Source organism: Eriocheir sinensis, unplaced genomic scaffold, assembly GCF_024679095.1.
Source record: "Eriocheir sinensis breed Jianghai 21 unplaced genomic scaffold, ASM2467909v1 Scaffold50, whole genome shotgun sequence".
Classification (NCBI taxonomy): domain Eukaryota; kingdom Metazoa; phylum Arthropoda; class Malacostraca; order Decapoda; family Varunidae; genus Eriocheir; species Eriocheir sinensis.
Window position 1 is genome coordinate 621250 of NW_026111832.1, and position 13751 is coordinate 635000.

Consider the following 13751-nt stretch of genomic DNA (forward strand, 5'->3'; position numbering starts at 1 on the left):
CCGCGGGGACAAACTGTCGGGTCCCGTTGACTTGTTCGTGTCGAGTTTGTCCAAGTACTTTTTTACTTCTTGGTCGCATATTGAGTCAATTTCCAGCGGCGTGATCTCACTCGGCGGGGCAGGGCTCTCGGGAATGGTTTCGATGTCCTCGACTGTGAATACGGATGCGAAGTTACTGTTGAGGATTCTGGCCATCTGTTTACTGTCCTGAGTTACAGAGTTACAGGAGGAAGGAAGATATGGTAAGGAAGAGGAGGAAGAAGAGAGGAATGAAAGAGGGGAGGAGGAGGAGGAGGAGGACAGTAAAAAAAGATGATATAAAAATTCAGATAAAATGTTTAAGTTCTATCTAATGTCTAATGTCTATTGTCTATCTAATGTCTATCGTCTATTGGGTTATGCCCCGCCGAGTGGCTTAAGATTACCCCCATCCTGTCCTGAAGACCACCTGTTAACCCAGACTCTGGATTCTCTCTCTAAACAAAGCTTCAAAGATGAGGTCCAGGGGGCAGTGTGAGCCAGGCAAGATCGCATCATCATCATCATCATCATCATCATCATCATTTCATCGACGCCTGCTCCTAGGGGCTCCCAGCAGGGGATGGCCACAGCAGAAGAGCTTCCAACTTTCTCTATCCAGACACTCCCTCCTTGCCTGCTCAAAGTTCCTCAAGGATTTTCCCCCCTCTCCCTAACCCTATCCCTCATTTCAGTGAAGGTCATCCTCTAGCATTCCCTCCCTCTATCTCCCTCACATACACCATTCTGGTCATTTTACTATAAACATTTGCCTCTGCGACCATCAGACCCTACCAAGAAAGCCTACCCCAACCATAGCTCATTCCCTTTCCATATTCCACCCTTTATGACCCTTTCTTGATATTTACCACCCTTATTAACCTATCATTCCACATCCAACATGACCCTATTCTCTCATCCACCCTTGACCTCCTCCTCCACCTTGAACCACCTCCACACTCACCCTATCCCTCTCACACCCCTTTCTTGCTATTTACCACCCTTATTAACCTATCATTCCACATCCAACATGACCCTATTCTCTCATCCACCCTTGACCTCCTCCTCCACCTTGAACCACCTCCACACTCACCCTATCCCTCTCACACCCCTTTCTTGCTATTTACCACCCTTATTAACCCATTACTCCACACCCCACATGACCCTATTCTCTCATCCACCTCCTTCCTCCTCCTCCTCCTCCACTTCCTCTTCCACTTACCATGACTCCCTTTCCATATTACACCCTTTATGACCCTTTCCTGATATTTACCACCCTTATCAACCTATCATTCCACATCCAACATGACCCTATTCTCTCATCCACCCTTGACCTCCTCCTCCACCTTGAACCACCTCCACACTCACCCTATCCCTCTCACACCCCTTTCTTGCTATTTACCACCCTTATTAACCCATTACTCCACACCCCACATGACCCTATTCTCTCATCCACCTCCTTCCTCCACTTCCTCTTCCACTTACCATGACTCCCTTTCCATATTACACCCTTTATGACCCTTTCTTGATATTTACCACCTTTATTAACCTATCATTCCACATCCAACATGACCCTATTCTCTCATCCACCCTTGACCTCCTCCTCCACCTTGAACCACCTCCACACTCACCCTATCCCTCTCACACCCCTTTCTTGCTATTTACCACCCTTATTAACCCATTACTCCACACCCCACATGACCCTATTCTCTCATCCACCTCCTTCCTCCTCCTCCTCCTCCACTTCCTCTTCCACTTACCATGACTCCCTTTCCATATTACACCCTTTATGACCCTTTCTTGATATTTACCACCCTTATTAACCTATCATTCCACATCCAACATGACCCTATTCTCTCATCCACCCTTGACCTCCTCCTCCACCTTGAACCACCTCCACACTCACCCTATCCCTCTCACACCCCTTTCTTGCTATTTACCACCCTTATTAACCCGTTACTCCACACCCCACATGACCCTATTCTCTCATCCACCCTTGACCTCCTCCTCCACCTTGAACCACCTCCACACGCACCCTATCCCTCTCACACCCCTTTCTTGCTATTTACCACCCTTATTAACCCATTACTCCACACCCCACATGACCCTATTCTCTCATCCACCTCCTTCCTCCTCCTCCTCCACTTACCATGACTCTTGTCCAGCCGCACCACCTTCTCGTAGTCCCGCACCGCCTCCTCGTGCTTCTCCTGCTGCTGGTAACACTTGGCCCGCCGGAGGTAAGCCTTGAGGTACCCTTCCTCCAGGTTGATGGCCGCAGTGCAGTCCTCGGTGGCCTCGTCAAGTTGGTTAAGCTGGAGGGAAGAGAAGAGGAGGGTTAGGGAGAGGAGGAGGAGGAGGAGGAGGAGGAAGATGATAGTTAGTTTGGTTGAGGAGGAGGAGGAGGAGGAGGAGAAGGAAGGATGGAAGGAGGATGAAGAGGAAGGAGAGAGAAGGAGGAGAAAGGAGGAAGAGGAGGAAGATGATAGATAGTTTGGTTGAGAAGGAGGAAGAAGAAGGGAAGTGGAGGGTTAGGAAGAGGAGGAGGAGAAGGTTTAAGGAAGGAAGGAGGATGAAAAGAAGATGAAGAAGAAGGGACGGAGGAGGGAGAGAGAAGGAGGAGGAGGAGGGAGGAGGAGGAAGAAGATAGTTTGGTTAAGGAGGAGGAGGAGGAGGAAGGAAGAGGGGGAGGAGAAGGAAGGAAGGAAGGAAGAGGAAGGAGGAGAAGGAAGGAGGAGATGTATGAAGAGAGAAGGAGGAAGGAGGAGGAGGAGGAGGAAGATGATAGTTTGGTTGAGGAGGAGGAGGAGGAAGAGGAAGGAAGAGGAAGGAAGGTGAGGAGACAGTGAAGGAAGAGGAAGAAGAGGAGAAGGAAGATAAGGAGGAGGAGGAGGAGGAAAGATGGAAAGGAAGAAGAAGAAGAAGGGAAGGAGGAGGAGGAGAGTGAAGGAAGAGGAAGAAGAGGAGAAGGAAGACGAGGAGGAGGAGGAGGAAAGAAGGGAAGGAAGAAGAAATGAAAATAGAAAAAGAAGAAGGAAAAGAAGAAGAAAAAGAAGATAGTCAACTACACAAACCTCTCTCTCTTTATCTCTATCTCTCTCTCACCACCACCACCACCACCACCCATCGTCGTCCTCACCTTGGCATGAACGACAGCCCTGTTGAAGTACAGCTTGGCGTTGGTGTGTGTGTTGATGGGGTCGATGGAGAGTGCGTCGGTGTAGAGGGTGAGTGCCTCCTGGAACCGCCCTCTTCTGAAAGCCTCGTTGCCCTCTTCTTTTTTCTGCATCAACTGTTTGGCTTTCTGTGGGAGGAGAATCACCATTTTCATCAATCTTCTCATCTCCCATCTTCTTCCTCTCTCTAACATCCTTCTCTCACGCCCCTATCATCTTCCCCCATCTATCTTTAACCCCCATCATCACACATACCTTGCCTTACTTCCCCATCTTCCTCCTCTCTCTCACCCCCTATCATCTTCCCCCATCTATCTTTAACCCCCATCATCACAAATACCTCGCCTTACCTCCCCATCTTCCTCCTCTCTCTCACCCCCTATCATCTTCCCCCATCTATCTTAAACCCCCATCATCACACACACCTTGCCTTACCTCCCCATCTTCTTCCTCCTCTCTCTCACCCCCTATCATCTCCCCCAACTATCTTTAACCCCCATCATCACACTCACCTTGCCTTACCTCCCCCATCTTCTTCCTCCTCTCTCTCACCCCCTATCATCTTCCCCCAACTATCTTAAACCCACATCATCACACACACATTGCCTTACCTCCCCCATCTTCTTCCTCCTCTCTCTCACCCCCTATCATCTTCCCCCAACTATCCTTCACCCCCATCATCACACTCACCTTGCCTAACCTCCCCATCTTCTTCTTCCTCTCTCTAACACCCTACTCTCACGCCCCTATCATCTTCCCCCAACTATCTTTAACCCCCCCTCTTCTTCACACCCACCTTGTATACTTGTCGGGCCTTGGAGTGGTCTGGGGCGAGGCGAAGCACATGTTGGAAGTGTGTGAAGGCCGCCTCGGGGTTGTCCTGGTAGTAGAGACACATCCCCCTCACGTAGATGGCGTCCGCGTTGGTGCTGTCGAACTGAAGGATCTCGCTGTGGAAAGGGATGGAGTTTGGTTAAGTTCGGTTGGCTGTGGTTGTGTTAGGAGTCGTGTTAGAGGTTTGAAATTTTTACACAATCAAGATAAAGTATTTAGCTCTTTATACGTCAAAAATCACAATCCTAAACCCACACAATCGCTCACAATCCTCAAAAATGTTAACGGATATGACATTCAAAATCCCCTGAAATTTACATTGGTGCTGTCAAACTGAAGGAATTAGGTTAAGTTCGGTTGGCTGTGGTTGTGTTAGGAGTCATGTTAGAGGTTTGGGATTTTTACACAATCAAGATAAAGTATTTAGCTCTTTATACGTCAAAAATCACAATCCTAAACCCACACAATCGCTCACAATCCTCAAAACTGTTAACTAATATGAGATTCAACCTCCTTAGAAATTTACATATATTTTTCTAATTTTTCAAAGTTTCTATTAAGGTTAGAGATTTGAAACTTTTACACAATCAAGATAAAGCATTCAGCTCCTTACACACCAAAAATCACAATCCTGGATCCACACAATCGCTCACAATCCTCAAAACTGTTAACGGATATGACATTCAACATCCCCAGAAATTTACATTGGTGCTGTCAAACTGAAGGAATTAAGTTAAGTTTGGTTGGCTGTGGTTGTGTTAGGAGTCGTGTTAGAGGTATGGGATTTTTACACAATCAAGATAAAGTATTTAGCTCTTTATACGTCAAAAATCACAATCCTAAACCCACACAATCGCTCACAATCCTCAAAACTGTTAACTAATATGAGATTCAACCTCCTTAGAAATTTACATATATTTTTCTAATTTTTCAAAGTTTCTAGTAAGGTTAGAGATTTGAAACTTTTACACAATCAAGATAAAGCATTCAGCTCCTTACACACCAAAAATCACCATCCTGGATCCACACAATCGCTCACAATCCTCAAAACTGTTAACTAATATGAGATTCAACCTCCTTAGAAATTTACATATATTTTTCTAATTTTTCAAAGTTTCTAGTAAGGTTAGAGATTTGAAACTTTTACACAATCAAGATAAAGCATTCAGCTCCTTACACACCAAAAATCACCATCCTGGATCCACACAATCGCTCACAATCCTCAAAACTGTTAACGGATATGAGATTCAACATTCCCAGAAATTTACATTGGTGCTGTCAAACTGAAGGAATTAGGTTAAGTTCGGTTGGCTGTGGTTGTGTTAGGAGTCGGGTTAGAGGTTTGAAATTTTTACACAATCAAGATAAAGTATTTAGCTCTTTATACGTCAAAAATCACAATCCTAAACCCACACAATCGCTCACAATCCTCAAAACTGTTAACTAATATGAGATTCAACCTCCTTAGAAATTTACGCATATTTTTCTAATTTTTCAAAGTTTCTATTAAGGTTAGAGATTTGAAACTTTTACACAATCAAGATAAAGTATTCAGCTTTTTACACGCCAAAAATCACAATCCTAGACCCACACAATCCCTCACAATCCTCAAAACTGTTAACGGATATGACATTCAAAATCCCCTGAAATTTACATTGGTGCTGTCAAACTGAAGGAATTAGGTTAAGTTCGGTTGGGTGTGGTTGTGTTAGGAGTTGTGTTTGAGGTTTGAAATTTTTACACAATCAAGATAAACTATTCAGCTCTATACAGGTCAAAAATCACAATCCTGGACCCACACAATCGTTCACAATCCTCAAAAATGTTAACCACTGTGATTTAGCATTTTGCCGTCACAATCCCAGAAGTCCATGTTTGTTCTAATTTTTCTAACTTTCCATTCACGCTAGAGGTTCCAAACTTTCACACAATCAAGACCAACTATCCAGCTCCTTACACACCAAAAATCACAATCCTGAACCCACACAATCACTCACAATCCTTGAAAATGTTAATTACTGTGTGACTGAATATTCTACGGTCACCCCAAAATTCTACACAAGTTCTCCTATTTTTTTTACACATTTCCATTCAAGCTAGAGGTTCCAAACTTTCACACAATCAAGACCAACTATCCAACTCCTTACACACAAAAAATCACAATCCTAGACCCACACAATCACTCATAATCCTCAAAAATGTTAACCACTGTGATTTAGCATTTTGCAGTCACAATCCCAGAAGTCCATGTTCGTTTTTCTAATTTTTCATACTTTTCCATTCATGCTAGAGGTTCCAAACTTTCACACAATCAAGACCAATTATCCAACTCCTTACACACCAAAAATCACAATCCTGAACCCACACAATCGCTCACAATCCTCAAAAATGTTAACCACTGTGATTTAGCATCTTGCAGTCACAATCCCAGAAATCAATGTGCGTTCTTCTAATTTTTCTAACTTTCCAGTCATGCTAGAGGTTCCAAACTTTCACACAATCAAGACCAACTATCCAACTCCTTACACACCAAAAATCACAATCCTGAACCCAAACAATCACTCACAATCCTCAAAAATGTTAACCACTGTGATTTAGCATTTTGCAGTCACAATCCCAAAAATCCATGTTCGTTCTTCTATTTTTTTCTAACTTTCCATTCATGCTAGAGGTTCCAAACTTTCACACAATCAAGACCAACTATCCAGCTCCTTACACACCAAAAATCACAATCCTAGACCCACACAATCACTCACAATCCTTCAAATCTCTCCCTTACTCACTTGACCATTTCCTGGGCATCGGCATATCGTCTCAGGTGAACCAGGTATTCTGCCTTTCTGGTCTTTAAGCCCCGACAGCCCACCGCCAGGTCCAGGGCCCGGTCCAAGTGGAAGATGGCCTATGGGGGGAACTGGGGTAAGTACTGGGGACACCTAGGGGACTGGGGAATGGCTGGGGAAGGCTGGAGACACTGGGGAAATGGGGAATGGCTGAGGAAGGCTTGGGAAGAATTTGAGATGCTGGGGAAGGCTTGGGGACTCTCTGGGGACACCTGGGGGACTGGGGAAACTGTGGGACATATGAGGAAGGTTGGGGATTGCTGGGGAAGATTGAGGAAGGATGGAGAAGGTTTGGGAATGATTGGGGATTCTCTGGGGACTGGGGTAAGTACTAGGGACTTGATAGGGATTGGGGAATGGCTGGGGAATGGCTGGGGAAGGCAGGATATGATAGGAACAACTGGGGATGCTATCTGGGGACTTTGGGATTGGGGAATGGCTGGGGAATGGCTAGGGAAGACTGGGGAATGCTGAGGAATGTTTGGGGAAGGTTGGGAAAGGCTGGGGATAACAGGAAGGCTGGGGAATGGCTGGGGAAGGTTGGGGAATGCTGGAGAAGGTTGAGGAAGGCTGGAGAAGGCTGGGGAATACTGGGGAATGGGTGGGGACTTCTCCTTCCCTCATCCCCTACCTCCAATACTTCTTTTAATCCATTCATCTCCCTAACCTAACCTCCCTTCCTCTTCCTCCTCCTCCTCTTCTTCCTCCCTCTCTCCCTCCTCCTTTTCATCCAATCATCTCCCTAACCTAACCTCCCTTCCTCTTCCTCCTCCTCCTCCTCCTCCTCTTCTTCCTCCCTCTCTCCCTCCTCCTTTTCATCCAATCATCTCCCTAACCTAACCTCCCTTCCTCTTCCTCCTCCTCTTCCTCCCTCTCTCTCTTCCTCCTCCTTCCAATACTTCTTCCTATCCAATCATCTCCCTAACCTAACCTCCCTTCCTCCTCCTCCTCCTCCTCTTCTTCCCCCCTCTCTCTCTTCCTCCTCCTTCCAATACTTCTTCCTATCCAATCATCTCCCTGACCTAACCTCCCTTCCTCTTCCTCCTCCTCCTCTTCTTCCCCCCCTCTCTCTCTTCCTCCTCCTTCCAATACTTCTTCCTATCCAATCATCTCCCTGACCTAACCTCCCTTCCTCTTCCTCCTCCTCCTCTTCTTCCTCCCTCTCTCTCTTCCTCCTCCTTCCAATACTTCTTCCTATCCAATCATCTCCCTAACCTAACCTCCCTTCCTCTTCCTCCTCCTCCTCCTCTTCTTCCTTCCTCTCTCTCTCTTCCTCCTCCTTCTCATCCAATACTTCTTCCAATCCAATCATCTCCCTAACCTAACCTCCCTTCCTCTTCCTCCTCCTCCTCTTCCTCCCTCTCTCTCTTCCTCCTCCTTCCAATACTTCTTCCTATCCAATCATCTCCCTAACCTAACCTCCCTTCCTCTTCCTCCTCCTCCTCCTCCTCCTTCTCATCCAATACTTCTTCCTATCCAATCATCTCCCTAACCTAACCTCCCTTCCTCTTCCTCCTCCCCCTCTCTCTTCCTCCTCCTTCCAATACTTCTTCCTATCCAATCATCTCCCTAACCTAACCTCCTCCTCCTCCTCCTTCTCATCCAATACTTCTTCCTATCCAATCATCTCCCTAACCTCCCTTCCGTCCTCCTCCTCCTCCTCCTCCTCCTCCTCCTCCTCACTCACCGTTCTGTAGTCTCCCTTCCCGCATGCCTTCTCGGTCTCGTCAATGCAGCGAGTGAGTGTGTTCGCGCGTACAACCTCCTCCTTCACAGCCTTGCTCCCGGCCTCCAGCTCCTCGGCCTCCCGCAGCACGGAGAGGGCAGCTGTGGCGTCTCCGAGGGCTATGTTGCATTTGGCGACGCGGATGTACCCCTGTGAGCAAGAGAGAGAGAGTGAGAGAGTGTGTGAGAGAGAGGGAGGGATGGAAGGGGAGGAAGGGAAAGATTGGGAGAGAGAGAGAAATGAGATGGTTGAAGGAGAGAGAGAGAGAGAGAGAGAGAGAGAGAGAGAGAGAGAGAGAGAGAGAGAGAGAGAGAGAGAGAGAGAGAGATGATATGATTGAAGGAGAGTAATGAATAGAGAGAGAGAGAGAGAGAGAGAGAGAGAGAGAGAGAGAGAGAGAGAGAGAGAGAGAGAGAGAAATTGTTTAAATGTATGTAATAATTTTTAAACTAAATAACTAAATTTTTGTCAATGTTTTGTTACCAATAAAGTTATCTAATCTAATCTAATCTGTGTTCACTCTTTTTCATAATAAAGTTCTATAGATTCCCTTACCTTACCTTACCTTACCTTACCTTAATGTTACCCAAGCTCCCCTTCCTCACCTATAAAACTGTCTAATGTAATGTGTGTTTACTCTCATAATAGAGCTGTATAGGTTCTTTTCCCTTCCCTTCCCTTCCCTTTCTTTCCTTTCCCTTCCTTTCCCTTCCCTTCTTTTCTCTTCCCTTCCCTTCCTTTCCCTTCCCTTCCCTTTCTTTCCCTTCCCTTCTTTCCTCTTCTCTTCCCTTCCTTTCCCTTCCCTTTCTTTCCCTTCCCTTCTTTCCTCTTCTCTTCCCTTCCTTTCCCTTCCCTTCTTTTCTCTTCTCTTCCCTTCCTTTCCCTTCCCTTCTTTTCTCTTCCCTTCCCTTCCTTTCCCTTCCCTTTCTTTCCTTTCCCTTCCCTTTCTTTCCTTTCCCTTCCCTTTCTTTCCTTTCCCTTCCCTTTCTTTCCTTTCCCTTCCCTTTCTTTCCTTTCCCTTCCCTTTCTTTCCCTTCCTTTCCCTTCCCTTCCATTCCCTTTCTTTCCCTTCCCTTCCCTTCCCTTCCTTTCCCTTCCCTTCCCTTAATGTGGCCCAAGCTCTCCTCCCCTCCTCCCTACCCCCTTCCCTAACCCACAGCATACCTTACCTTGCCTAACCTAACCTTCCCTACCCTACCTAACCTAACCTAACCTAACTTAACCTAACCTAACCTAACCTAACTTAACCTAACCTAACCATTCCATCCTTTCCCCTCCCCTTCACAAACGCCTTCCCTTTCCTCCCTTCCCATCCCTTCCCTCCCCTCACCTTCACAAACGCCTTCCCTTTCCTCCCTTCCCATCCCTTCCCTCCCCTCACCTTCACAAACGCCTTCCCTTTCCTCCCTTCCCATCCCTTCCCTTCCCTCCCCTCACCTTGACGAAAGCCTTGTCCAGCCGTACAGCCTCTCGAGCGTCACCCAGCGCCTCGGTGTACTTCCCCAGCATCATGTAACAGGCGGAACGGTTGCCATAGTACGAGGCGCAGTCTGGGCACAGCTCTGGGGGTGGGCAAGAGGGCATTAGGGTATGGACAAAGAATACTGAATAAACACTTAAACTTATACATAAGAAGAGTGAGAGAAAAGTTGAAATGAAGGAAAGCAGGGGAAGAAGGGATGGGGAGGGAAGGGAAGGGGAGGGAAGGGATGGGGAGGGCAGGGAGGGGTGGGGACGGGAATGGAAGGGAAGTGAAGGGACAGGAAGGGAACGGAAAGGAAGGGATGGGAAGGTAAGGAAGGATGGGAATGGGAAGGGAAGGGAAGGAAGGATGGGAAGGAAGGATGAAGGAAGAGAGAAGGGAAAGGAAGGGAAAGGAAGGAAAGGGAAGGGAAAGGAAGGGAAGGATGGAAGGAAAGGAAGAGAAGGAAGGGAAGGAAAGGAAGGGAAGGATGGGAAGGAAAGGAAGAGAAGGGAAGGAAGGAAGAGAAAGGAAGAAAGAGAAGGGAAAGGAAGGGAAGGGAAGGGAAGGGAAGGGAAAGGAAGAGAAGGGAAAGGAAGAGAAGGGAAAGGAAGAGAAGGGAAAGGAAGGGAAGGGAGGATAAGGAAAAGGAAGAGGAAGAGGAGGAGAATAGGAGGAAAAAAGGGAGAGAAAGGAGGAAAAATTAACAAAAGAAGGAAGAGAAAAATTAAAATAAGGGAGGAAAAAATTGACTTAGAATAAAATAAAGAGAAATAAAGAAAGAGAAAGCAAGATAATAGATAAGATAGATAGATAGATAGATAGATAGATAGATAAATTGAATGTATAGTTAAGCAAAAAATAAAAATAATAGAAATTAATAAGAAAAATATGGATCAGAGAGAGAGAGAGAGAGAGAGAGAGAGAGAGAGAGAGAGAATTAAAAGAAGAAATAGACATAGATGAAAATGAATTAAGTGTTAGTTTAATATAATAATTAACATACAGGTAAATTAATTGATCTCGTTAACAAGCACAGGTGAGAGAGAGACTTGGCAGAGAGAGAGGTGTGTGTGTGTGTGTGTGTGTGTGTGTGTGTGTGTGTGTGTGTGTGTGTGTGTGGTTGGCAGCTAACAATGTATACAGAGAGAGATAGAGAGACAGAGCCAGAGAGAGAGAGAGAGAGAGAGAGGAGAGAGAGAGAGGAGAGAGAGAGAGAGAAGTAATGGAGAGAGGAGGAGGAGAAGGAGGAGGAGGAAGAGGAGAAGGAGGAGGAGAAGGAGGAGGAAGAGGAGGAGGAGGAGGAATTGATCAAACAGAGAGAGAGAGAGAGAGAGAGAGAGAGAGAGAGAGAGAGAGAGCAACAAAGGAGTGACACCGGACAAAGAGAGGCTTGAGAAGGGTCCCACCTGTCTCTCCCTCTCACTCTCACTCACTCTCTCTCTCTCATAACCACTTTGGATATTTGAGGAACTGATAAAAAGAGGAGGAAGAGGAGGAGGAGGAGGAGGAGGAGGAGGAGGAGGAGGAGGAAGAGGAGGAGGAGGAAGGGAAACTAATGGCTTGTGCAAAATGTGAGAGAGAGAGAGAGAGAGAGAGAGAGAGAGAGAGAGAGAGAGAGAGAGAGAGAGAGAGAGAGACTACTACTACTACTACTACAACTACTACTACTACTACTACTACTACTACTACTACTACTACTACTACTACTACTACTACTACTACTATTTTATGGAGAGAAGGAGGAAAGTCACGAGCTCTCAGGGGAATAATCTCTCTCTCTCTCTCTCTCTCTCTCTCTCTCTCTCTCTTACCCAGGTCTGTGGTTTTGGGGTCGCCAGGGGGGAGTGGGGCGGCGGCGGGGGGGGCGGGGGAGGGGAAGGAGGGGGCTGGGAGGGGTAGGGAGGGGGGGGAATTTAGGGGGGAGGAGGAGGAGGGAGGAAGATTGACCCCCCTCCTCCCTCGTCTTCCTCCTCCTCCTCCTCCTCCTCTCGTCTTCCTCCTCCCCCTCCTTCTTCTTCCTTCCTCCTCCTCCTCCTCCTCTGCTCATTTTTATTATTATTATTATTTTCTTTTTTTTTCTTTTTCTTTCTTTAATTTCTTTCTCTCTCTCTCACTATCTCACATTTTCTCACTTTTGCAGTCTCTTTAAATCCTGGAGGTGTTACATAAGGGATTAGAGAGAGAGAGAGAGAGAGAGAGAGAGAGAGAGAGAGAGAGAGAGAGAGAGAGAGAGAGAGTAGCACTTTTTTTTTATAAACGGATTATTTTTTAGAGGTCGTGTGTGTGTGTGTGTGTGTGTGTGTGTGTGTGTGTGTGTGTGTGTGTGTGTGTGTGTGTGTGTGTGTGTGTGTGTGTGTGTGTGTGTGTGTGTGTGTGTGTGTGTGTGTGTGTGTGTGTGTGTGTGTGTGTGTGTGTGTGTGTGTTTTAAAAAGTAAAGAAAAAGTTAAAGAAAATAAGTAAAAAAACACACAATTATATTAAGATGAAGAAGAGGAGGAGGAGGAGGAGGAGGAAGAAGAAGAGGAGGAGGAGGAGGAGGAGGAGGAGGAGGAGGAGGACACACACCCTTCTTCCTTCACAACTTATCAATGACTCTTCCTTCTTCTTCTTCTCCTCCTCCTCCTCCTGCTCCTGCCTCTTCCTTACCTCCTCTCTCTCACACCTCTCCCATGCGCCTGCTCTCTCTCTCTCTCTCTCTCTCTCTCTCTCTCTCTCTCTCAGAAGGTAAATAAAGCCAAATTGAGAGAGAGAGAGAGAGAGAGAGAGAGAGAGAGAGAGAGAGAGAGAGAGAGAGAGAGAGAGAGAGAGAGAGAGAGAGAGAGAGAGAAAATAGACAGACAGACCAAATCCTCAATATAATCCACATAGGCCTCTCTCTCTCTCTCCCACTCACTCTCATAAACTCCCACTCTTGCCCTTCAAACTATATAGGAGGAGGAGGAGGAAGAGGAGGAGGAGGAAGAGGAGGAGGAGGAGGAGGAGGAGGAGGAGGAGGAGGAGGAGGAAGAAGACTTAATTATATCGAAGTTTGTCCTTTACTTAAATATTTCTTCCTTTTTTTGTTCTTTTTCAATCAATAATATTCTCTCTCTCTCTCTCTCTCTCTCTCTCTCTCTCTCTCTCTCTCTCTGTCCTTGTGTGTGTGTAAAAATGTATATAGAAGGAGAGAGAGAGAGAGAGAGAGAGAGAGAGAGAGAGAGAGAGAGAGAGAGAGAGAGAGAGAGAGAATATCTATAAAGAAGACAGGAAATGAGAGAGAAAAATGAGCGAGAGGAGGTGGAAGAAGAAGAAGAAGAGGAGGAGGAGGAAGAGAATGAAAAGAAAGAGAAAGAGAAGAAGAGAAAGAAGAGGGAAACACACACACACACACACGCACAGACACACACACATTGCCGTCAAAACAACAAACACACCAAAGTCTATATACACCAAGTCCAGCCACGCGCAGGTTTGTGGGAGGAGACACGGCCGAGGCGTGGTTTATGCGTGACACTGCTTGGAGCCAAACCAGAGAATGTAGAAACAGGGATTTAGAGAAAACGAGGAAAGGCGGACTAATTTAAATCAATCACTTCAACATGCCCTCCCTCACACCCCACACCGCCGTTTGTAGGCATTGGAATTACAGTTACGCAACAGCACAATAGGAAGGCATAATTTTCCGTCAGTGGCTTGCCTGAACGCGCTGT

General features: G+C 46.4%; 1 protein-coding gene and 1 long non-coding RNA gene across 4 annotated transcripts in view; one reads left to right on the top strand and one right to left on the bottom strand.

The window, feature by feature from the left end:
* The window catches only part of LOC126992719 (nascent polypeptide-associated complex subunit alpha, muscle-specific form-like), a 29109-nt gene that overhangs the window by 7624 nt on the left and 7734 nt on the right, over positions 1-13751 (bottom strand). For both annotated transcript variants that reach the window (XM_050851529.1, XM_050851528.1), the window contains exons 4-9: positions 10035-10159; positions 8559-8747; positions 6812-6930; positions 3991-4144; positions 3158-3322; positions 2168-2333 (exon numbers count right to left, since the gene is read on the bottom strand). In XM_050851529.1, the coding sequence (XP_050707486.1) occupies positions 2168-2333; positions 3158-3322; positions 3991-4144; positions 6812-6930; positions 8559-8747; positions 10035-10159 (918 nt within the window). The remainder of the gene's footprint in view (positions 1-2167; positions 2334-3157; positions 3323-3990; positions 4145-6811; positions 6931-8558; positions 8748-10034; positions 10160-13751) is intronic.
* On the top strand, positions 4067-6847 carry LOC126992720 (uncharacterized). 2 transcript variants are annotated; one of them, XR_007746918.1, is made up of 3 exons: positions 4067-4210; positions 4419-5153; positions 5540-6789. It is a non-coding gene; the product is annotated as an uncharacterized LOC126992720 (long non-coding RNA). The 2 variants fall into 2 exon arrangements; XR_007746917.1 differs by lacking the exon at positions 4067-4210 and having other exon boundaries at positions 4532-5153; positions 5540-6320; positions 6700-6847.